Source organism: Lycium ferocissimum, chromosome 8 (assembly GCF_029784015.1).
Source record: "Lycium ferocissimum isolate CSIRO_LF1 chromosome 8, AGI_CSIRO_Lferr_CH_V1, whole genome shotgun sequence".
NCBI lineage: Eukaryota > Viridiplantae > Streptophyta > Magnoliopsida > Solanales > Solanaceae > Lycium > Lycium ferocissimum.
In genome coordinates this window covers 18,300,728-18,325,990 of record NC_081349.1, presented here as the reverse complement: position 1 = coordinate 18,325,990, position 25,263 = coordinate 18,300,728, and the positions used below count along the sequence as shown (strand labels likewise).

General features: G+C 35.3%; 1 protein-coding gene across 4 annotated transcripts; it reads right to left on the bottom strand.

Annotated features, from left to right (window-relative positions):
• Positions 1 to 3,917: 3,917 nt before the first annotated feature.
• Positions 3,918 to 20,746, bottom strand: LOC132067429 (DExH-box ATP-dependent RNA helicase DExH15 chloroplastic). 4 transcript variants are annotated; one of them, XR_009417142.1, is made up of 17 exons: positions 20,279 to 20,746; positions 19,105 to 19,280; positions 18,594 to 18,707; positions 18,115 to 18,223; positions 17,929 to 18,015; positions 16,354 to 16,472; positions 15,683 to 15,830; positions 14,852 to 15,451; positions 14,500 to 14,778; positions 13,836 to 14,042; positions 12,687 to 13,049; positions 9,123 to 9,359; positions 7,843 to 8,063; positions 5,599 to 5,698; positions 5,359 to 5,505; positions 4,781 to 4,929; positions 3,918 to 4,638 (listed from the first exon to the last, which is right to left on the bottom strand). XR_009417142.1 is itself a non-coding variant. In XM_059460654.1 (17 exons), the coding sequence occupies exons 1-16, from the start codon at positions 20,744 to 20,746 to the stop codon at positions 4,831 to 4,833; spliced, it is 3,474 nt and encodes a 1,157-aa protein (XP_059316637.1). In that variant the 3' UTR covers positions 3,918 to 4,259; positions 4,785 to 4,830. The 4 variants fall into 4 exon arrangements, 2 of the variants coding, with proteins under 2 accessions (XP_059316637.1, XP_059316636.1); XR_009417141.1 differs by having other exon boundaries at positions 3,918 to 4,259; XM_059460654.1 differs by having other exon boundaries at positions 3,918 to 4,259; positions 4,785 to 4,929.
• Between the last annotated feature and the right edge of the window lie 4,517 nt (positions 20,747 to 25,263).

The window sequence follows — 25,263 nt, the reverse complement described above, 5'->3', positions numbered from 1 at the left end:
GATCCCTTGCTGCAGTTTATCTAATCATTTTTTTCTGCTTAATCTCCCGAGTAAGAGATTCTAATCGCCAAATTCACCTTTGCCGTCGATGCAAATGCAGTACCTCTTTTTTTTCTTTTTTTTTGGCGTTTTAAATAACTGTAGTGATGCAGCATATAGTTAGGCCCTTTTTAAATTAAACGAAGAATATGTTCATGAGATTTGCTGTGTTAATTTGGTATAATTGGCACCTATATGGAAATTAAAAAATAATATTCTTTTATAAAAAAACTCTATATATTTTTTTAAAAAAAAACAGCATTATTTTTAAAAAAATCTGAATTTTAAAAAAATAATTTTTGTAAAAAAATATCAATAAATTTAGAAAATCAAGAAAAAATGATTTAAAAATTAGAAAAGTTGATTTTTTTTTTTAAAAAAAATGTGAAAACTAAATAATCAGTTTTTTTTTTTAAAATAACTTTTCCATTTTTCAAACTATTTTTAAATTTTCTATAATTTTTTATATTTTTTTACAAAAATTATTATTTTTCAGTTTTTTTTTTAAATAAATAGTTTTTTTTTTTAATTTCCATGTAGGTGTCATTGTGACATTATTTATCCACGTGAACAACATTTTTATATAAAATGGAGAGCGTAGATCACATGCAATTCAAGAATAATTTAAGGTGTGTTTTTCAAATTGGATAGTGATAATTTAGGTAGTTTTCTCAACCTTTACGATAGTTTAGAAGAAACTAAAAAAAAAAGTGATAGTTGGGATGTGTTTTTGACCCTTATCTCAAAAAAAAAAAAAAAAAAAAATTAAAGCCATGTTACTATCACATAGCATGTCATTAGAAATTTCAGCAAAATAGCTAGTGAGATTTTCTTAGAATTTTTTAGAATCCTTGTAAGAGAACCTGGTAAGAGAACAAGGATACTTTTGAATTTTGATCATTTTTGTAATTGCAGTATGACTACCATCACTATTTTTTTGCTGATGAATATACGGTTACCTATCTTAGGGGGAAAAAAAAAATTGGTTTGTAAGAACATTACCGGATTTGATTTGGTTTGGTTGAAATTTAATCATTTTTCTTGGGATCTTTGAATAGATAATACTACAAAGGGTCAATGTTGGGTCTTTGTAGGAAAAATCTTCGGCTTGGGTTTCATTTATTCAGTTTATTTACTTGGATAACACACTTGAAATGTGGCCGCTATTAAAGTGTAACAGAACTAACTTATAAAATCGTAAGAGATGGGACAAGTCTTATATTTACTTATATCTGAAGTATACCCTTTCACGTGCAGATTGGATTCTTAATTGACAAGCATTTGAAGAATCTTTACATGATGGGTGATGAAACTCAAGATCTCTGTTTACTTTCGAGCAACATTGAATTGTGTAAACCACCTTGTTTAAAACTCCAAGTTAATAAAAAGAACTTTTTTAAATAGGCATAATACATGAAGTCCCTCTAAACTTGACATGAATTATCAGTAATTCTAATTTACCACACGATCTTATCCTAAAAAAGAAGGATACACTCACTCGCCACATGGATTTTTGTCCATGTGACATTTTTAATTTTTTTAAAAAAAAAATATTAATTGGTTAGATTATTTTTTTGGGATCAAATTGGTGAAATATTTGGCTAAAACTTCTCTATTTATGCAATTTTTTTATTTGGCTTAAATAATAAAAGTTTCACCAAACTTTTAACAGATTTGGCTTGAAGAGAAGAAATATGTTACTAAAACAAATAGTCATTATATCTAAAAAAAATAACAAGAATTATACAGTTAAAAATTTATTACTATGCTAAAAAAATCATTTTTTTTTTTTAAATAAGGGAGCTCTAACCAATTCTTTTTAATAGATTTGACCCGTAAAACGCACTTAAAATAATTAGTTATTGCCTCTAAAGAAGAAATCAAAAGTACACAGTTCTAATTTCATTATTTTGGTTAAATCTTTTTTTATTTGACTAAAAATAATGAACCTCCAAGTTTTTCTATCGATTTTGGGCCCCCAAAAAAAGTACAATAGAAACAAATAACAATTGCATCTAAAAAAGAAAACATTTTTTTGCGCGGATTGCCCTTCGTTTGGGGTGGTCTTTAAATTTTTTTTCAAATTTGTTCTTTAAATTTTGCTTCGTATTTAAAAAATGGTCTTTAAGTTTTGCCCTTTGCTTGGAAAGGTGGAAGATATATATGAAGTTACGGGTTCGAATCCCATTTCGGGCATAAAATAAAAAAAAATAATTTAAGGCGTAATTGGTGGGGGAGTGTATGCCGAATCAATCTAATCTTTAAGGAAAAGTTAAAGTTATGCGGATCCGGCATAACTAAACATAACTAAAGTACGCCCCCCTCCGTGATTTCCTAGTTAAACACAACTAAAAGTCTCTTAGGATCCGGTGCATAACTAAACATAACTAAAAGTACGTCTCCAAAGATATTCAGCTTGCATTTCTAAGAAAGTATACCTCGGAATCGAACTCTGTATTTTAATCTTCTTATGCGGATATTGTTCCAACTCACATGCTTAATCTCGGTTTACAAATTAACAAATTAACATAAGTATGAATTCGGCTTGAGACAAGCAACCCTTGAGCGATATGTCGACTTAACGGAATATAGAGTACTAGATTTTTTCGAATGCGAAAGCTATTAAATTTAAAGTAACCATAAAACTTTGCGTCCATGACGGTGAGTTTGTGGTAATTAAGTTATATCCCAAAGAAATTAACAAATCAATATTAGATTCGTGTGGATCCTCGTATATATCTTCAAAACCTAACAATAAATTGTTCGAATTAAGGGAATAGTAGTTAGTATCTCACGTTAATGACAATGGGTTCGTGCCTAGGTGTTTAACAATTAACATGCGCTATACAATGCAACCCATAATTAGTTTGGAATGACAAATACATATATATGCTTGAGCAAAGTACGCGTACATAAGAAAAGATGCCCCATCGGCATAAGTTTGATAATTCGTTAACAAATTTATGCAGGTAGGCATACTTTTAATGGGCAAACTTGTATGCGGACCGGCATAAATTTGTGAATTAATTACCAAAAGTTATCTTGCGGCAAGCATACTTATGCCAAATCTTACGATGAGGCATAAGTATCGGGTCCGGCATAACTTTGCAATTCCTTCATAAGTGTATCTTACAAGGGGGCATAGCGAAATTTAAACTATTTTGCGAATTTTTTTTAAAATTTTGGTGTGTGGGGTTCGAACTGGAACCCATGGGGTTTATCTGCGAAGGGCAAAATTTAAAAATTTCAAATATGAGGGGCAAAATTTAAAGACCACCCTAAAAGAAGGGCAATTCTGCGAATTGCCCCAAAGAAAACACAGTTGGTACTTATATTATTTGGGACAAAATGATGAAGTTCGAGCCAATTTTTTTTTTATAAATTGCCCCAAAAAAAGAAAGAAATATATAATAGGAACAAATAGTCATTGCATCTAATGAAGAAACTTTAAAAAATGCAAAACTGGGTTAAAATTTACAACACATAATAAGCTAAAGCAAGAACAAATAAACCATTATACATGTCCATGTAACGATATAGGTTAAAAATACCTTGTACGGGATCTAATTTTTCAGTTTTTTCCATACCCACACACCTAAAACTGGGTGCAACTACGTTCCCACGTCATCTAGGGGTAAAGGTTATCAAATAGCCAAGTTCAGGATTATTTTTTTTGCAATATTCTACCTATTTAATACTCTCTGTCCCAATTTATCCTTTCCTTTTTAACATATCCCAAAAAGAATGTCACTTTTTTATGATTTAGAAGCAACTTAATTGGTACGGAAAGAATATTTAATTTTGTATCAATAGTCAAATATGAATAAAATGGTTGAAACTAATGGATATGGAAACAAGGATGCTTGGCGACATAACCATTTCCGAACGGAGTTATATACATTTTGCCTAAAATCCTGGCTAATCCACAAATGACAAATTGCTTCTTGTTATGGAATATACAGTTACATTTTATAAAAATCGACATATGCCATTCTGGTCCATTGCGTTGTCGCAACTCCAAGAAGAAACAGAGGACAATCTTCCAAGCTAATTGACCAACAATCAACTTCAATGTGAAATTAAGAACTCATCAATTACTTCTGCTAAAATTTGGAATTCAATCTTATGTGTCATGTATTTCTACTAAGAAAAGCATGCCCATTTTCATTGAATCTTACTTCATTTCTGCTGCGCGTTCTTTCTAGGAATTGCCAATCAATCTGCAAAAATAGATGCACCAACTTGATGCAGTGTGTTTGTTTACTCCATTTTGGAGATGTATGCAACATACTCCAGCTAATACTTCTCATGGGAAAATACTCATTATGTAGGTCTTTTTAACGCTCTCTTCCACCTATCAAGACGCTGCACCTGTCATTCGTACATTAGGTTCTTGCAACTCTGAAGGCTTTGAGTAAATCCCTTATAGCAAAGGCTTGAGCCTGGCTCAATAATATTAAACCGTCATGAGATTGATTTTAGACCAGTAGAATTCAGGACAGTGAAAGAGAAATCAGTCTCACGAAAGAAAGACAAACATGAGTCTACTTTGCGAGGGTAAAAGAGTAGTTACTATTTGGAGTTGATAAGAACTTCAAACTGTGTGAACCATGAAGATCATGGATGAACTATCAATCGATATGCAGGTGACAAATGAGAAATTCACTAATTTGAAGCCTCGTCAACAGAAACTAAATTGATCAAGTTCTATTTCTCTTAAGGAACAGAGGCTATAGATTACCTGCCTTTGAGTTCGACTCCTTAACTAGATGATGAATTTTTGTTTGAATATCATCCTGCTAATTCACTTATTGGTGGGCGGTCCATTACGTTAGAGGCACTCTTGGCATTAATTTGCAGCAGTGGATCTATATCAGGCAATTTGGGAACCTGCAATAATCATGCACAGGAGCAAAAATGAAACTGGAGAAAACTTGAAAGAAGAACAGAAAATAAGGAGTTACATAATCATTGAAAATAAGGAACTTAACTTAAATTAGGGCAGTGAGTCTTTCTTTAATTATTATATAGGCTGGGGGACTGGATGTGTACCCATTAAACTATGTAATACTCAGCTCTCAATCTTGAATAGTGAATATTTATTAATTATTATATAGGCTGGGGGACTGGATGTGTACCCATTAAACTATGTAATACTCAGCTCTCAATCTTGAATAGTGAATATTTAGTTGAAAACAAGAGACGATATAGAGAAGATTGACTGCAAACGGTCGCCCAAGAATATGCAAGCGCTAGTGCAATATGGAATTCCCTAAATAGAGCAAGCGAAAGATGGATAGTCTTTAACAACATGCATACCTGAGCTAACAAATCAATCGTTCTTCGTAGAAGGCGAGCCAAATCTCCTTCATCCATCGCACAGTCCATCATAATCTCTTTCCAAGTAAGACCAGAAGCCCAGGCTTCAACCATGCCAGTGAATTGGCTATCCAAGCAGCAAGGAATCTGTGATATAGCAAGTTTGTTTCACATTAATGAAGTGCAAAGCCAACTTGGAACATAGTGTAAAGTGGGCTCCAATCAAACTTGAAAACTCACATTTACTCCATGCTTTTCCTGAAGCTCTAGAAGTGAGCTTTTTTGTTCTTCCAATAAATCAATGACATTCAAGACAGTGGTAGAGGGTTCATAAACGAAACTGCAGATAGAAGATGTTAATCAGAGCTTTCCTCTTCAGCACAGAAGTTCAAAATATATTGGCGATCATGTACAAGCCAACTTAACCATGATGAACTGAAACTGGAAGTTCACTAAACAATTGCTTTGATTTCTGCAGTTTTTTTAAAAATACCTAGTGGACCAAAGGAGTATAAAAGCTCTGGCAAGAACTCGGTACTGAATTCTGGATTAAATGAAGCTGCAAGCAGATGTCTCCGACGAATTGCACCCGAAGTTTTAAATGGTGTAACACATACAAACCTCTTTATTTCAGAAACCCAAAAGTCTATTTCCATTAGATAGTACCTACCACAACAACAACTATCCAGCTATCAAATAGAGCTACTAATCTCCAAACTGCAGCATAGTCTTGACGTCAAGCACAAGTAAAATAACATGACATCTAAAATCAGGTTCGCCTCCTTATTCAACAAAAATTCTGGAAATCACCAGGACACAAGTGACACAACAGAGAGAAGCAAGTGTAATTCAAACTAGAGTGTATTAAAAGTGAAATATTGTCCCTTCTGGAAGATAGCTCTAAGGATACTGTTTTCCACCAACCATTTCTACTATTTAATTAGATTATACTGCATAAAACTTCAAATCAGGTCTCAGCTAATGGAATTATTTCTCCAAGGAAATCAAAATATGCATGTTTTATTCCGCAAAAATTTGCCACCGGTTATTCAAACTCCTAGTCAATATAATCTTTCAAGACAGCTTCAGATATCGTAAGAAATACTTGCCATTAATGAAACTACAGCCTCATCAGGGATATGAACAGATCAACTGCGACCTATAGTTTGTGCAAGTTCATATAGGGGTATTGAAGCTTATGCTGGAAACCAACTTACCCAAACCTCTGCAATTTTTTATTTTTTTTTCTTTTAACTCTAATGTGACATTATCCTGCTTTCTGCCATCTCAGCGGGCAAGAAAAAGGCAACATATTGTGCATCCATCTACCCAGAATATAAGAGGAAGTGCAGGAGGGTATTGTGGGTGGGTGGGGGTTTTTTTTGGTTGTGTGTTGTGGGGGGGATTGTGTGTTCTAACTCTTGACAGAAAAATCCCAGGATTGTTAGGCATCTTCCTCATAGAAATACTCCTAGAGACCACAACAAAAAAAGAAATGATGAAATAAGATAAAGTCACAATGAGAACACTAATGGTATTCCTGTATTTCGTCTGTATAATACAATGACAACCAAAGTGCTTTCAACTACTCATATGTAACTGAAACACAAGCATAATTGCTATATTTGACAATTTTCAAAATAATATGAAGATTTTCAACATTATTTTACTTACATTTATATTGACAAAAATAGTATTCTCAGATTGACAGACACAGGCATGCGCGCGCACATGTATATAAATGAAAAGATATGAAAGATTACGTTTTGCAATTTAAATAAAAAGGAGTTGGTCACCAATATAAACTTAAAACTTCTCGTAACTCAATTTTTAGACCACTAAATTCTAATTCAGCGATGCTAAGACAAAGAACAGCAGTAGTGGCCTTTCTTAATAAGGATGAGTCCTTTATTCACAAGGTGGAGGAAAACTCGTAAGCAAGGTGGATGCAAGAGCTAGATAAACCTACACACTCGCACGAAACTATAGGGGTCGTTTGGTAGGGTGTATAAGAATAGCACTGAATAGGCTGCATTAGTAATGCAGGGATTAGTTATGCTGAGATTATTTATCATCGACTGTTTTGTTTGGTGTATTAAAAATAACATGCATGGCATAATTTCTAGAAAAGTTGTTTGTTTACAAAAATACCCTCCACATTCTTTAGCTTTGAGGGACTTCATGGGCAATTTTGTCTTTATTCATGCTTATGCATGCATTAACAATCTCAGTATAGCTAATACCATGGTTCGTTATGCATTAGTTATACACAGGATGATACCAAATAGGGTGTATAACTAATACAAGCATTAGTTATCCATAAGTTGAAAAAGTGTACCAAACAAGGGATTAATAATACAAAAGCTAATACATGTATTATCTTCTCTAATACATCCTACCAAACGATCCCTAAAGGCGATCCTATAATATATGGAGTAATAAGCAGACTGACAGTACTCTGCAACTTGAGAACAGAGATTCTACCTGTTATTTTTCCAGGGCCGAAGTCTAATGCCTTCAGAAACTAGACTTCCACAGACTGCAGCAAGCTGAGCAGGTTTTAGGTCCAGCAACAACTTATTTCGAAGAACCATCGCAAGCCAAAGTTCATTTTCTCCTCGAATTGCAGCTGCAGTTTCACCTAGGGGGAAAATGACGTGTGTATTGATATCCAATGCTCTACTTTCATGTATAACATTGCTGACCTGGCAGACATTGAGTGATGAGTATCTTCTTTTTGGTAATGAAACAACCTAACTAAGGGCTTCAATCTCAACAGAAAAACTGCCTCAAGAAAGTCACCAGACCAAGTAAAACAAGAAGAAGTCATGGACGCTTGATGCAGTTTCAAGAGTCTATTCTATTTCGAAATAAAACATTCAACAAAGAATTAGTTAGTTATCCGGCAAGGCAACATCATAAAAATGTTCTCTCAATCCTTTCCCTTTATGACGCACTCCCTCCATTTCATTTTATATGACGCTATTTGACTAGATACGAAGTCTAAGTTCTTCATTTGACTTATATAGTGGAAGAAAAGTATTGTAGTGGTTGAAAATTTATATGATAGAGAAATCATCACATGAAAGTTCAAAGTAGGGATACTTTAATGAATCTGAATTCTTGAAATTATGAAAGTTGTACAGATATTGAATGGCGTCAACACTTTGGAAGTCCCAAAAAGAAGTGTCGTATAATTCTTGAATGGAGGTTTGTGAAAGAGAATGCTGCTTCCCAAAAGATTTTCTGATGACTTCTGAAAGACAGTTCACAGAAGTGAACTCTTCATTCTTTTCCTGAACATTTCCAAACTTCAAATAACAAAGTTAATCTCCAAGCAAATCCCCAGAAATGATGGAGGAAACCAACAACAATAACGTCTCAAAAATAATAACAACAACAACAACCCAGTGAAATCCCACAACGTGAGATCTGGGGAGGGTAGAGTGTACGCAGACCTGACTCCTACCAAGGTAGGACGGCTGTTTCCGAAACGTCTCAAAAAAAAATATATATATATTACGATAAAATCCTTCTCTTTCTATTTGGGCAAAGATGGTTGTTAAGGCACGGTGTTTAAGTAGATGGGGGAATTGTATGCACGCTTGAGGATAAAACAGATTTTTCACAATAGAAGAGCATGAACATTCAATCGTGCCCAATAGAAGGATGTTGTACCAGACACACGGGCTAAGGATGAAAAGTTGCACAACTACACGACGTATAATCAATGGCATGCAACAAGCAGATAAGCAGTGATATACCTGCAGAAATTCCTTCCAACCAGTTGGCTCAATCTGCTCTATACGACCAATCAAACGCTTTGACCTAACCTTCAACCGCCGAATCTTTTCCTCAGCAAACTTAGCAGAATCTACTATCTTCTTATACTCTTTAAATCCCTCTGTACGAGCTATCCTTTTCTTCAAACGAGAGACCTTATTCCTTTGGTTCTTATAGCATTCTACTGCATCATTGTATGCTTGAGGTAATTGCAAGACCTGACAATACATCAGCAGGAAAAATAATTAAGTGTACAAGTTGGGCTCAATATTTCGATGTCTCGCATGGTTTAACACCTAAAACAAAACGAAACAAAATCATATATCATGCGACGCTAGTTCTTTTATCACATGCTATGCTTTTGTAAGGTGTGCATGAGAGAAATGCAGATAAGTAATTCTAAACTGCTGACATAATCAAAATTAGTCATTACCCGGCTATATGCCAATACAGAAGTATGTTAACTCCACCCAGTGGTGAAGCCAAAAAAGTTGGCTCTTGGTTTACTTTAAATCTATCTGAGGTATCAGGATTCAGAAGTCTTTGAGTCTTGACACAGTTTGTGTCATATCACACTTTAAGCATTTTTTTATTTTGGTGAATGATCACTTTTGTATATCTCAACGGCACAAAAGGTGTGCTGAAAGTCCCTATACAGAGTCCACAAAAAAAAAAAAAAAAAACAGAAACTAAAGATGCCTTGTTCATCTTACAAGGATTCTATAGCCTCTAATATGGATCATCATCAATTACACTTTAAGCATAAATTGGATGTTTTAAGTAACGATGTTGAGGGGTGTCCCAGAAAGATACTTGCGGCAGTGGGTGTACGTCACCTAATCACCCATGGCAGCTGATCATCGGGACCAGCAAGTCTATGTTAGTGTCTTTAGTTCTTACCTCTGGAACTTGTAAAATAAATAATGATGAGAGTAACACAAGGAACAATATAAGCAGGAGTCCTAAATCCTAACATTTAAAAGTTTTGCCAAAAGAAGAACCACAGGTTCTCCTTACTTCAAGTGGCATTTAACCAAGAAAAACAAATTGGACGTTGAACTTCGGACAACCCAAAGTGTATAAGTAGTAGCAACTCTAACCAGAGTTCTACATATGGATGAAATCTCGAAATGGAGAACTCTAAAATCTGCGATACCCATGCTTAATAAAGCAAAAATGACTATATTCTTGCTTACTCTTTATAGTAGCAATCCTGAACACAGGAGAGAATGTTCCGTCTCCCTAATAAGGTTCTTATGATCCCAGATAAGAATATCTATTGTCTAGGAAACAGGAAATATTTTACTTTTTAATAACTGATTATGCTAAATGGAAGATCCACTTAGCTGTTTCTCCATCGTCCCTCCTTTCCACATCCATCTCCCTTGCACCCCCACCACCCGGACCCAGAAATTCTCAGTATTAGTAAACAGGAGCCCTGTTGGATTTTTCTCTTCTAAAAAGGGGCTAAGGCAGGGAGACCCACTCTCCCCTTTCCTCTTTATTTTGGCCATGGAGGGACTTTCTCAAATGCTAGCAAAGGCCAAAGAGCTACAGTGGATTCAAGGGTTCCAGGTGGGTAGAGATCCTGCTACCACAGTCAATGTTTCTCATCTACTTTATGCAGATGACACCTTGATTTTTTGTGGAGCAGACAGTCAGCAAATTCACAACCTCAACATTACTCTTATGGTCTTTGAATCCATTTCTGGTCTACACATCAACATGCTCAAGAGCATTATTTATCCTGTTAATGAGGTTCCCAATCTAGAGGAACTAGCTGACATCCTGAGTTGCAACGTAGGCTCGTTTCTCACCACTTATCTGGGCCTACCATTAGGTGCTAACTTCAAATCCACTGTGATTTGGAATGGAGTAATTGAAAAGATGGAGAAGCGACTAGATACATGGCAACTACAGTACCTATCTATGGGGGGCAGTCTCACTCTAATCAACAGTGTGTTGGCAACTACAGTACCTATCTATGGGGGGCAGTCTCACTCTAATCAACAGTGTGTTGGATAGTATTCCTACATATTGTATGTCTTTATTTCCTTTGCCAGGTTCAGTCTCAAAGCAGATAGACACGTTAAGGAGAAAATTCTTGTGGGAATGTAACAGCCAAACTCATAAGTTCTCTCTGGTGAAATGGCAGAAAGTTATTCTACCCAAGGCTCAAGGGGGGTTGGGAATTAGAGACGCAAAGCTGCACAACAAAAGTTTGCTTATGAAGTGGCTTTGGAGATATGGGCAAAATGAGGCAGGGTATTGGAGGGACGTCATCTAAGCAAAGCATGGATCTCATGACCATTGGAGCCCAAAGAAGAGTACAGAACCTCATGGTGTAGGAGTCTGGAAACACATTAGCAGTTTTCAGGATGATTTTTTCCATAAAGTTTTTTTTCAAAGCTGGTAATAGAATCAAGATTAGATTTTGGTTAGACAAATGGATTGGGGACACTACTCTGAAGGAATCCTTTCCTAGGATGTTCCAGATAGCTACCAACAAGGAAGCAACAGTTGCCCAATACAGAGTTGACAATGCTTGGAGCCCAATCTTCAGAAGGAACCTGAATGATTGGGAAATTAATGAACTTCTTCTTCTGCTACAGACACTTGGAGAATGCAACTTGGATGCACAAATCTCATATAGATTACTTTTGGGCAGCACCAAGCAAGGGGTCTACACTGTGAAAGAAAGTTACAAGTTCGAGTGTGCGCAGAATGGCATCCTTGAAGAGTTTCCCTGGAAACATATTTGGAGGACAAGACAACCTCTTAGGGTCTCTTGTTTTACCTGGACAGTCCATAAGGCTTGCCTTACTCAAGACAATCTCAGGAAAAGGGGCATCATTCTCATCAATAGATGTTTTTTCTGCAAACAAGACAATGAGAGTGTCAATCATCTCCTTTTGCATTGCCCCATAACAGCTAACATATGGCATTTCTTCTTCTCTTTGTTTGGCCTCCAATGGGTGATGCCCCTTTCCATCAAAGATGCTTATGTTAGCTGGGTATGCAGGAGAGTTGACAAGACCATCAAAAGGATCTGGAGGATGATCCCAGCAGCAATCTTTTGGAGTATTTGGAAAGAGAGACACTGCAGATGTTTTGATGGAATATCAACTTCCATAAGTATCATTAAGGCTAGATGTTTAGTTACTCTTTTCAGTTGGCACTTTTTCTCCCCTGTAAACAGTGTGGATATTTTTTTGGATTTTGTTAGCTCCCTAACTCTAGCACAGTAGCGTCTTAGGGGATATCTTTTTGGATCTTTTGACTGGTTTACAGGTTTTTGCTCAGCTAGCTTCATGATAATTCTTGTTTGAAGCAGCTTTATGCTTAGTTGTAACCTTTGCATCTTCTTGATGCCATTCTAATACATTTTAATTACTTCACCAAAAACAAAAACAAAAAAATAAACATGAAATGCAAAGCATATGCTAACAACTATCAACTTGAGGAGGAAACCCCCCTATTAGATAAAAACCGTCCAACAAAAGAAAAACAATCACACCCGAAGATGAAGTTGATAGATAGGGTACCTCATCCTCTTCAGATAGACTACTCAAGACTGGCACGTTTAAACTCCAAGACCATGTCTCCAAAGAACCTTCCATAGACCATAGACCTCCAAGTTCAGACACAGCTAACTTCTGCCACTGCATCTCTGCCTTATCAAGAAGCTCAGCCATAATTTCACGAGGCAAAGCGTCATCAAGAGTTAAGGCAGCATTTGGAAACCCTGTTCTGTAAACCGTTCTAATCCACTTCTCTGTGAAAAGATACCAAGAATTATCTGAACCAAGAGCCACGTGATAAGACGGTTTAACATCTTCACGTCCACTGTCACCAAGTTCAAAATTTTCCGCTACTGTCTTTAATGTAAAGGCATCATTGTCACACACCTGGAAAAAGGAAGGATTACACATTCCTACTACTGTACAGTAGGTAACCAAAGAGAGAATTTTGCTTTAATAGGAAACTGCAGTACTATAATCACAAACAGGTTTAAGAGGATTAGAAGATTGACAGCAGTCCAACCATAAAAGTTTTTTATGGAATGCACCATAATAATGACCATTAATTCCCTCAATTTAAAGGAATTGCATATGGCATATCCCAAATGACTTGGAAGATAGGAAAGAGAGAGAAAGAGAGAGGCTCTTTCAAGTTTCAACAACAAGATATTTAGCTCCGTAGAGTCTAAGATAAACTCCCACTTGGGATTGAGGCATAGTTGATTGATTGATTGATCAATTGATCTTAAACAATGACCAAAGATTCAAGATTAGTGACAATTTGATGGCAACGTGATCCCCCACTCTCGAGTTAGAATAGGATAAAATAGCAGAAAATTATAACTTTTACAAACATGGCAAACTGCAACGAATTATACAATATGTCAAACATGCCACCTATTAACTTTGACAACAAAGAGCAAGAACTGCATTAAGGTCTTAACAACTTTTGTACTTGTTGCAATTGAGCAAAGCACCTACAACAGAGCTTTCTACTGTATGCAACAAGATGTTTGCAGCTCAAATGCTGAAGACATAAGCTAATTGCATCTATGGAGGCCCACTGCTAGTAGAAGTAAGCATCAAGCATTGTACTTGTTGATGACATGAAGGCTTCCGTACTTACTAGTATTAAGTTTAAAAAAAAAAAAAAAGGTCACATGAAATGCTTACCATACTTTTAAGCTTTTCAGTATTCAAAGTATCAACCTTCCCCAGATAAACAGCAGCAACTACATGTTGTACCCCATCACTGTCGGTGTAGTGCAAAGACGTGAATGGAAGGTGTCCATCTTCTAGCTCCTTTAACAAAGGTTTCAACGAGAACACTCTTTCCAGCTCCATTTTTCTTCGCAGTTCAGTTCGAAGACGCTTTTCGGCCTGGAAAAGATAGGCACAATGACCATCAATAGAATGTTCCAGTATGCTATTGAAATTACTAGAGCTGGAAGAAATAGTGGTTGGAAAGAGTGTGGGACATGCTGAATAACTAGATTACTTTTCAAAAGGATGCCAACTAGAAAAGACACTCAATGATAAGAGTCTGTTTCAATTACTCATGCTTCCAGGAACTGAAACATATAGGCCAATGCAACTAGAAAGCCGTCCTTGAGACAAAGAATTTTGAAAGAATATTTAAAAGAGGAATCTGATATTTTATAATGGACAATTAGGTGGAAGTAGTTTCACCATGCGTATTGGCTCTCTACAGCCTTTTCAGGTCAGAAAGTAAATCCTTTTTTTCTGATAAGCAATCGGAAAAGAATGTTCCGCGGCCGGCAAACAAACTGTCTAATTTGAGGCAATAAAAGATCAAGAGCAAGAGTAATGAAATTACTCTTAATTCTTCCTGGAGTTCAGCAATCTCCTGATATGCTAACTGCGTTAAGAGCTTCTGGCTCTTTCTATCAATTGCTTCCTCACTGATTTCTGAAGTAAGTGTCTCTATTTCCTTTTCTATTCTAGCAAGCTCCTCTTTTGCGGCAAGCATGACATTGCTTCCCACATAATTCCCAAAACTCTGCTCAATTAACTTCCTTGCTTCTTCCAAAGTCCGCCCTGCTCGTGTGACTTTTATCTCATCTAACTCACTTGATCTACGGGTAACTTTGGCCCCCTGGAGAATAAGAAGACATAAGATCGTGAAAATAAAAACAATGAGTAGAGGAGGCTCAGGTTGAAGTACGTACCGCTACAAGATTAAGCACCATTCCATACGAGGCGGTAAATTGTGAAACAAGAGGTTGAAGCCCCGAAAAAAGAATTTTGCAGCACTCCTCAGGCCCTTCATAAGGAGTCTGAACAAGAACCACGTGACCCTTTTCATCAATACCTCTACGACCAGCACGCCCAGCCATTTGAAATAATTCATTTGAGCTTAACTGCACTCGTCCACTATCACCCCTTTTGCTGAGAGATGAAATGACAGCTGTTCTAGCAGGCATATTGATGCCAGCAGCAAGTGTTTCAGTAGCAAAGACAACCTTAACTAGACCTCGCTGAAATAACTCTTCAATGAATGATTTCCAAAGGGGGAGACAACCAGCATGATGTGCAGCCACTCCTCGGCGGAGGCCTTTCACTGCAGACACACGCACAGCGTCAGGGTATTGAATACGGAACCTCTTGAGTGCCAGTTCAACTTCACTCATTTCACACTCATCCAGTAACCTGCAGTCTTCAAGATATTGAACAGCTGCATCACATCCTTTCCTGCTAAAGATGAACCAAACTGCTGGAAGCATATCCCTTGCCTTTAGGTGCCACAGTGTGTCTATAATTTGTGGTACCTGAGGATATAAGTTTGTAACTAAATTTTGTGAAGACAGTCATATCTATGAGTTACATGTCAGGAAAATTCCAGGATATAAGTTAAATTGACAGTTTTCGATGAAAAGGACAATCTTTTATTGATAAATTCTGTAAAAATGACAATGCTCCAACAAATTATCTTTAAAAAAAAAAAAAAGGACGATTACATCGTAAAACAAAGTTCAGACTGAATAAGATTCTACAAATACCTGTGAGCGGCGAATATTATTTATATCATTCTTTGAAAGCGGACGAACATCATTTTCACGTCTTCTTGGTTTTCTTCTTTTAGATACTTCTTCCCTGTATAGTTCACTGCCGGATTCATCATACTGTAAGTAGTTGAGTGACAGCTTCCTGCACAGTCAGACCAAGGTAATTACAAATGAGAATTTCAGCATCTTCTTGTGTAAGTAATTCATACTTCTCCTCCAAATACTATGGAAAGTATTTCACACCACTATGATTTGTTTTTCCCCATCCCGCCACAGGTTTTTTTCTGGGCCAATCCATCATATGTAGTTGAAATATACTTCTTGAGAATTTTGTAGATACAATCTTTTGAACTTCAGCATGTATGTGGCATGCTTCAACAACATATAACTATATATATGCTGTAAAAAGAGAGAACAGGGGCTAAAAATCTTAAACTGAATGAACACTAATACCTGGGAATCAGTAGTTTACCAAGATAATGATTTTGAATCATGCATATATTATGACCTTCGAAAAATGTCATAACAAGTAAAGCAATGCATCGCTCCAAGTTATTCCATTGTTATAAAGGAAATCAAGTCAAATGCAGTGAGTGCTATAAGCTCCAGAAACCAAAAAAAATCGCCACTGATACCAATGAAAGAGTTAAGGGGAAAAATTCTACCTGTTCATGCTTGTTCCTTTGTCATCAAGAAGGGGTAATAAAGCTGTTTTTGTGGAGAAGTGCCAAGTCAATGGAACTGGACGCTTGGTTGATGTTACCAACTCCGTCCTACCATGAATCTTGAAAGATCAATAAATTAGAGAAGTGAATAAACAACCCATTCTGTCTTGTCATTAGATTAACTTTAACAAAACTCTAGAAAAGTTGAACTAGAACTGGAAAGCCTGGATTAAGTTCAATTTTCGCAGCCAGAATCAGCATAAAAAGGTCATTTTCTATTCTGACGGTATCTCCGAATAATCAAACCATTTACAGACAGACATGTGATGCAAAAAGATGTAAACAGTAGACACTGAAAGAAAGAGACTCAGGGCAACATGGAATTGCAAAGCTTTTTCCTATGAACAAGAAGGAAACTCAGGGCTTGAACAGAAAAAAAAAATCAAAAGAAGATGGAATTAGCAAGGTGTTAACCGGTAACATTAGCTACTTAATAGTTTGATTACAAGGTCTCAAAGTTTACCTATTGTGACATCAAAACCAGAAATCCACAAAATTTATAAGTGCCAAAAACGTTAACATTAACTAAAACCAAGCCAAACTAAAAGGCAATTAACCTACAGTTTATTAAAAGTCAGGTCTTTTGTCTTGTCAACGCCTAAGGTTCCACAACAACCACCTATTATTAAGGGGTTTACTCTATTTATCACATTATAGAAGAAGTTTGACAAATCAACCATGAACTATCAAATTGTTCAAAAGATAAAGATCCAATTATTCATCGCCAACGCCTCAGGTTTCCAATTACCACCCAAGAAGACCTTTATGGGAGAGATCAAGTATTAAACTTAAAAGTACACTTCGAACAATTTCGACCCCCAAAAACAGCTTTTTGAAAAGAAAAAAAAGGAAAAGTGTGGTAAAGAAAACCGGCCTCAAGAATGTCAATGAGTAACATATAATTTTGGTTCTCATTAAATGGACAGTCGTTTAAAAGATGACATATGAATGGATAATTATCATTCCAACATTTACTTCATCAAAAAAAAAAAAAAAATCCAACATTTATCTCTCTCATTACAGGAGCTTGACATTTGTGGAATGAGAAAGGAAAAAAAAAAAAGGACTCAAACTTACTAAATTATCGGTAAACTAAATAAAATCAGGAACGTTTAGGCTAAGTGAAATTTCAAACAGAATTCTGAATATGACACAATCATTATGAATTTGATGTATAATTTTCTTTACCCTTTACCTCACCTATCCCATCATATAATTGCACCTTTTCTCTTAAACTTTATCAAATTTAACCCTGGCTGGACAAGAAAATGATTATTAACCCTAATGGATGCTCACTATCAGGACAAAATCGTCGGTTTCCCTTCTACTAATATAAATGAAGAAGATAAGACAATTCAGCCCAAAATAACTTCAATCTGAATAGTACAACTTGGAGGGATCAACAAAATTAAAGGACCGGAGAAGCATTTACCAGATAGACTTCATTGGTTGTATATGCAATAGATATAGATGAATATAACTTTCAGAGCGATCGGAATGGGTTCACTGCAATACCTGACCTATCCATCCAGCCAACTCATCTGGATTAGCAACAGTCGCCGAAAGACATATAAGTTGAACTTCCTTTGGGCAATAAATAACCTTAAAAACAGAAAGAGGGGAGTAAATATAGAAAATTGGTACTCTGAGGCTGCTGACGAATTGAGATGTAAAGAACTTGCACATTCAGAAGACACATACTATTTCTTCCCAAACAGTACCCCGAGATATGTCACTTAAATAGTGTACTTCATCCAAAACAATTACATCAACATGAAGAAGACCACCATCTGAGGAAGCAATCCCTACGCTGCAGAGTGAAGTGTAATTCAGTAGTAAATTTAGGAATCAATAAAACAAGAAACTAAATAAGTACAAAAAAAATCTGACAGTTATTTATCCTCCAAACTCTTTTTTCCAGCTTTAAAGGAAGCCATGTTTTCTTTGTTGACTGCTTGCTTAGCAGACATATGACACAAATTTAAATCTGGAACTCAATAACAGTTTGATGGTACACATAGCCAACTTCGTTTGAGTCTTTGAAATTTCTATACACAGAAGCTAAACCAGATTGTCACATGCAATAGGTTTTTTGTGTTTTCAGCCGATCAGCATGCTATTAAACTCAGCTTCCATCAAATAACTAATATGAAACAGTATATAAACCCACTGAAATGTACCTCTGGTATAGCATATTGCGCAAAATCTCAGTTGTCATAATTAAAACTTGAGCATCTCTATTAACAGCTGAATCTCCAGTGAGAAGCCCCACATTACTTTCACCAAATGTCTCACTGTAAAGTACCCCAAAGAAAATTAAGTCTGATAAACATAAATATTTTGCAATAGGAAACATGATAAAATTTGGTAGGACATAAATCATATAAAACAGGATAGAAGATAGTGACTACTCCCCTAGTGTCGAATTATCTGTCGTGTTTCTCTTTTACACGCCCCTTAAGAAAACATTAATTAGGAGGGGGGTTTGACTATTTTACCCTCATGTATGTCTTAAGATATAATCTCTCTTCGTTAAATATTTACTCTAGTGAGGTGTTTGTACTCTTCAGAACAATTACTACTAAGGATAAAATGGAAAAGAAATAACTAATTTTGTCTTAAACTACTGATTTTTAGAAATCACGACAAATAATTTGAGACGGAGGGAGCATAATTTAGTAAAATTCATACCAAAATTCTCGAAATTTCTGATTGGATAGAGCTTTCAGAGGAGTAGTATAGAATAGTCTCCTTCCTCTTGCTACTGTAGCAACTGCGGCAGCTTCAGCAATCAATGTTTTCCCGCTACTAGTAGGCGCAGACACCACAACTGATGAACCTCTCAAAAAAGCTTGAATCGACAAGCGCTTCAAAATGTCGCACAATATATCAACATAACTAGAAAATAAAACAAAATTAAATAATTTGTACTTTATGCAGGATACTCCCTCCGTCCCAATTTATGTGGCACCTTATTCCGAAATTCAAACAAGTATTTCCTTGACAATATATCTTTTAAATATTTTGACTTGTTAATCATTGTGACTTATAGTACTCCCTCTGCTGTCTTACTTTCCTTTTCAGTACAAAAAGATCTTTCTATATTTAGTAAGTTTTCCAAATTCAAACATTTTACATAGCAAGTTTAAGACCACAATATTTAAAGTACTACACAAATCTTTAATTTAAGTCCGCAAGATTCAAAAGTCTGCTTCATTTCTTAAACTCCATACCTAGTCAAACAACAACAATAACGTACCCAGTATATTCCCACAAGTGGGGTCTGGTGAGGGTAGACGGTAGAGTGTACGAACCTTACCCCTACCTCAAGGAGATAGAAAGTCCGATTGTTGGGACAGAGGTAATACTTCCTACTAGTTTTCAAATATGTAAAAAACTTGAAGATTCCATGCCGGAATTCACAGTCAAAATCAAAATGTTTGGACTCTCGAAATCCAAACTGTACCACATAAATTGGGACAGAGGAGTACAAGAAACAGAACAGACCTGAAAATTGTCAATTCGGAAAGAGTAAACAGAAGCAAGTTCATTGAATTATTTGTGCTTTATACAGGAAAAAAATAAAGGCATAATACATAGATAGACACTTCAACTTGGCCTCTGCTGGCAACTGAACACTCCAACTTTTAAAATGCACATTTAGACACCTCAATTTATCCTACAAAATGATAATCTAGACACCTCCGAAGTTTACGTGCCACGTCAGCGTCGGGTGTCTACTAGATAGTGGGGACGAGTTGAGGTGTCTAGAAGTGCATTCTTAAAAGTTGGAGTGTTTAGTAGGCAGTTGAAGTCAAATTAAGGTGTGTAACTATGTATTATGCCGAAAATAAACAGAGCAAACCTGAAATTTGTCGATACGAAAAGAGTAAATAGAAGCAAGTTCATTAGCATCAATAATTTCATCACCAAATTCTTTTACTTCATTCCTCAGCTTCTCAACTCTCTGCCTTGTCGATTCCCCAATATTGTCCAACAACACTTCTCCACTAACTGAACTACTCTCCACTTCATCTTCACTCTCTTCTCCTCCATCGTAAACCTCCGTGGAAACCCCGTCGTACTCATCCGCCACTTCATCGTCGTCGTCATCGTCGTCTTCTTCGTCATCCTCATCTTCGTCTTCGTCTTGGTCTTGGGACGGAAAAACTGACTTGGGAAACTTGTAGAAGGTTCTAGATTTGGAAATGTGAGGATTTTTCTGAATTGACTTGACGGAACAGAAGCTTAGAGTTTGTACATGAAGAAGTGGAAATGGAGAGTAGTGTTTGGTTATGGAGATTGAAGGGAAGAGGATAGGGAGTGTAGTCATGGCGGGAGGGGAATTGTTAATTGTAATACAGTCTAAAAGGTTATTTATTTACTCAGGTTCCGTGCCGTTAAACGGCATCGTCTTTAAAAATATCAAGCAACAGTAATCATTTCGAAAACAACAACAACAGCAGTACTAAACATTTTTTTGTTTCGTTTTCGACTCAAATATCAAATATCATTTATTATTACTCCATCGTCCTAATTTATGTAACATCATTTGACTGAACATTTTTAGAAAGAAATAAACTTCTGAAATACATGGTCCAAAAATCATCTTATTAACGGTAAAAAGAAAATTTTAAAATTAAATTATTTTTAAATATAGAAAGGTGACATTCTTTTGAGACAGGCTAAAAAAAATTATGTGACACATAAATTGAGTATTTTTCTCAAAATTTTGTGCATCCTAGCTGGCATATCATATCATATCATATATTTTTTTAATAATAAACTTATTTAACGCATATACATCATACATATTTAACTCAACTTAACTTGTGTTTCATATCCAATTTTTAAACCTAGTTAAAATATACACTAAAGTGTCACATGAACTAACTTTTTAGAGGTTTATTTGGCTCCTAAATATATACACTAATTTAAAATAATTATTTGCATTTTTTACTATAATTATTAACTTTTATTAATACCGGCATTTCATTATCCCGTCATTATCTTTTACAACCGTTACTATTATTATTATTATTATTATTATTATTATTATTATTATTCATTATTATTATTATCATTATTGTTATTATTATTATTACCGTATTCTTATAAGTCGTATTTTTATCGTTTTAAAGATTTTTACCGGCTTATGCACACGCATCGCATTTATCTTCGCATAATTTAATAATAGCATTTACTTACAGTTGAATTTCAAATATATTATCGCACGGCAATTACGGCATCATTTTATTTTCATCTAAATACTAATAAATACATATTTTATATTTGGGGATATTTTAGCACACTCAATATATGATTAATTTAAAATGGGTCTCTTATTTAAATTTAGAAGCCAAACAAATTTCTTCCATCCAGCCCAATATTTTAAAATAGCAAGCCCAAATCAGTTAACCCATTATTTTCATCCGCCCAGCCCACATTTTTAACCAATTCAGCCCAAAAAGGAAATTGATCCAGTCCATTTAACAATCAGCCCATGTCAATAAATTGATCCGGTCCACTAAGCTAACGACCCGACCCAATTCTATCAAAAACGGATGAAAACCCTTTAGGTTTTCATCCTTTTTCTCTTTCACTCTCTCCCCACCACCCCGCTCCCTTCATCATTATCGTCATCCCCACCCCGCCGCCCCTTTCCCTCTCTCATCCTCCTCCTCACCACCGCGCCCCCCCACCACCGCTCCACTCCATCTCCTCTCTCCTTTTCACCCACTTCACTTCCTTTCTCTTTCCTTAAAATCGAATGAAAAAACCCTATAAATAAGGGTGAGTTGAATCGGTTAAGAACGGAGGATTTTTGGATTGATGAGAGTTCCAAGAACAAAAAAGGATTTTTTTTTTTTGAGAAAATTCCCCAAAGATTTTAAGTTTTTCGATATCGCACAAAATTCCTTAAAAAAATTGAGTCCTTTATCCGGAAAAATTCCATAGAAATTGAAAGCGTTTTTTTTTTTTTGTCGCCAAAAATTCCTTAAAATATCAAGTTAGTTACACTAGTTTTAATTTTCTTGATGTCGATTTAACATACTAAATCAATTTTTTTTTTTTCGCCCCTTATTGGTGTTGCATTGAATCCGAGCATCGCAAGCTCGGATTTGATAGTTTTCGAGTGTAGATCGAACCCTCGCACCCACTTCGCCGCACCCGAAGAAGGTGAATTCTCTTCCTTCAAGTTCTTAGTAATTTTTTGAGTGTTTAATTTATTTTGTCGATTTTTTGCATAGTTATTTTAATTGTGTTTAGTTTAGAATATCAAACTTATCGTTTTTGTTTATGTTAGTTTAATTCGTGAGGTTAGCCTTATATGCAAGTTTAGATTCACTTGGTGCTTATATTTGTTGGTTAGCATGTCATTAGATTAACCACGTTAGTTAGTTTAGGAGACCGTTGATCGTGTTTATGGGCATTAGTTTCTTTTTTTATGATTAGTTAGCCTCTATCTCATCCGATTAGGATCTAATAAGTTTGTATTTTAATGTCTTTTCGTATGTTTCTTTACATATTGTTTAAAAAATGTGGTGATAATCCTTGCTTTTAGTTAAGATTTGGGGTTATCGTTTCATATTATGACATCTAATGAGTTGCGTTCATTTACGATTGTAGGCTCTAAGTTTTAATATGGTTTCATATTTGCTATGCCAGCAATTGCTTATGTCAAGCCGGATTATGGGATTTTGTGATTTGATCTATGTTTCTTAGTGTTTAAATACATGTCAAAGATAATGCATAAGCTTTCCGTTTAGCATCATGATTAGCATATTCGAGTGTTTAGTGATTAATTGATTTTCTTTTAACTAGTGTATAAGTTGATTTTGAATGTATGAGATATGTCCATATTGCCCGTTAAGTTTGGGTTTTAATTCATTTGTGAACTAGGTGTTTGATATGTTTGGATTGGTTTTTCTCGGGATGTTGCTTGAATTTACTTATATTTGTATGATTTACCAATGCCCCATTAAATCCTATAATTTTATTTCAAGGTCCTTTGTTGACAAAATTGCTAGTTGTATACTATATGAGCATTTATTTGTCTAAATTTGTAACATTAGTTTTTCATCTAATATATGTTAGTTTGAAATCATTGAATTTGATAGTTTCGGTTTGGATAAGTTGGTTAATTGTTGGTTGTCCAATTGTGTACATGCCCAATCTTAGTCACACCTAATGTAGATTGTGCATGTTCATCCTAGTTGCCTACTGTTCACTTCATCTATGTTTATCCTTGTATTATTTGGCAAATTTTCTTACGGATTTAGTTTCCCAGAAGTTAATTGAACCCAGATTAATCGCTGATTGGATCCTTTAGAGATGTTGAGACTCATTAAAATGATAGTGGCATAATGAAATGATCATTCTCTGTTATGTATAAACTTGTCTGTATTCACTAATATCATTTAAGAGCATTATGTGGATCAGTTGAGTCTATGTCTCTATGTATTATTTGTTTGAACCTGAAAATTGGGATATTGTCACATTCCACTGGAATCATGCTTTGCTCAGTCTTAAGTAGTCATGCCAGAATAGGAAAAGGTTCAAGCATGTTTCCTTACATGTTTCTATAGGGTCTGATATTTGTCAACGTTGTTGGTCATGTTCAAAATGTTTTATCTAAGTTGTTTGTTTGTGACATTGCACATTCATCTTGCTTCCATGTGTGTTAATCCACTAGTAATGATTTTTGCTTTTGCATGTTTAAGGGTTAATATTGAGTATGCACATGATTGATAACTCATATAGGTTGGGTTTTATGTTGCTAAAGGAAAATGGAGATAGCTCGTTTGATAGTTCAAGTGACGGTGGAATTATATTTTTGTTGTTGTCTTGCTTTATGCATTGAATACTCTGTTTTGTTTTATTTGTTGTAAAGGAATCTAATGTATTAGCCATGTTTCTTGTCTTGTACTTCTGTTGATTTTGAAGTTTGAAGTTTCCATGTATGCTTGTTTAGGCTATTTGGCATTTATCTAGTTTGGTCCTTGAGGCAAATTAAGATGCCGAGTGATTTCATATAAGAGTGATCATGTATGCCTATAACATCTTTAAATTTTCGTCCATCGCATATGTCCAAGTTCCTTGTTATATTGTTTGTTAATTCTAGGTTTTGGGATTTGAATCTTGATTTATTAAATTTACTTCGACATGGGAAAATATTTTACTTTTAATATGTGTTCAAAGTATTTGATCCTCTCCTTACCTTACAAAATGGCATTGAAAGCTTGCATTTTTTTTAACCTCTTGCTTTCGACAAATGAAAACACGATTGAAACTATAATTAGTTAACTAGATTAAAAAGGCATAAATCTTACATCGGCTTAACTATATTTGGTTGTTTAATAAAATGATAGCATGGTTATTTTTGGTTATTGTAGAGTTGGTTTGTAATGTTTTAGTGTGGTTTTGATGAATGTCATGTGATAAAAGAGTGGTTAAAATGGTTCATGGTTGGTATTGACTTGTTTGTCCGAAAGATGTCATTGTCCTTATATTTAGGATTTTAAAAGCTTAAGTGTGTACTTGGTCCTAGTAAGTATAAAAAGGAAAGTTATGTGTGCTTATTTTGTTAAAATGGAACTTGGAAAGTCTAAATGCAAGACTATTAGTGTGTGGTTGTGCAAGTTTGCAAGTTTGCCTATTAAATTAGATTAATCTTGTTGTTGTGTTGTTAGATTTGTCTTTTTGTTAGATTAATTTAGTTAGGTGTTTAGTAAATTTAATATGCACCAAAGCTTAACAAATTAATGTTGTATCAAGCTGTGTGATGTATGCTTGTTCGAATGTCTTGTGTTATTTTTGAATAATCTGTTGTTAGGGTCCCGATATGAT

Coding starts and splice junctions, on each gene's coding strand:
- LOC132067429 (XM_059460653.1), bottom strand. CDS start 20,746: ATGACTACACTCCCTATCCTCTTCCCTTCAATCTCCATAACCAAACAC. Junction 18,016..18,114: donor GTACTGTTTGGGAAGAAATA/GTATGTGTCTTC, acceptor TCTGTTTTTAAG/GTTATTTATTGCCCAAAGGA. Junction 15,452..15,682: donor ATAATATTCGCCGCTCACAG/GTATTTGTAGAA, acceptor TTATATCCTCAG/GTACCACAAATTATAGACAC.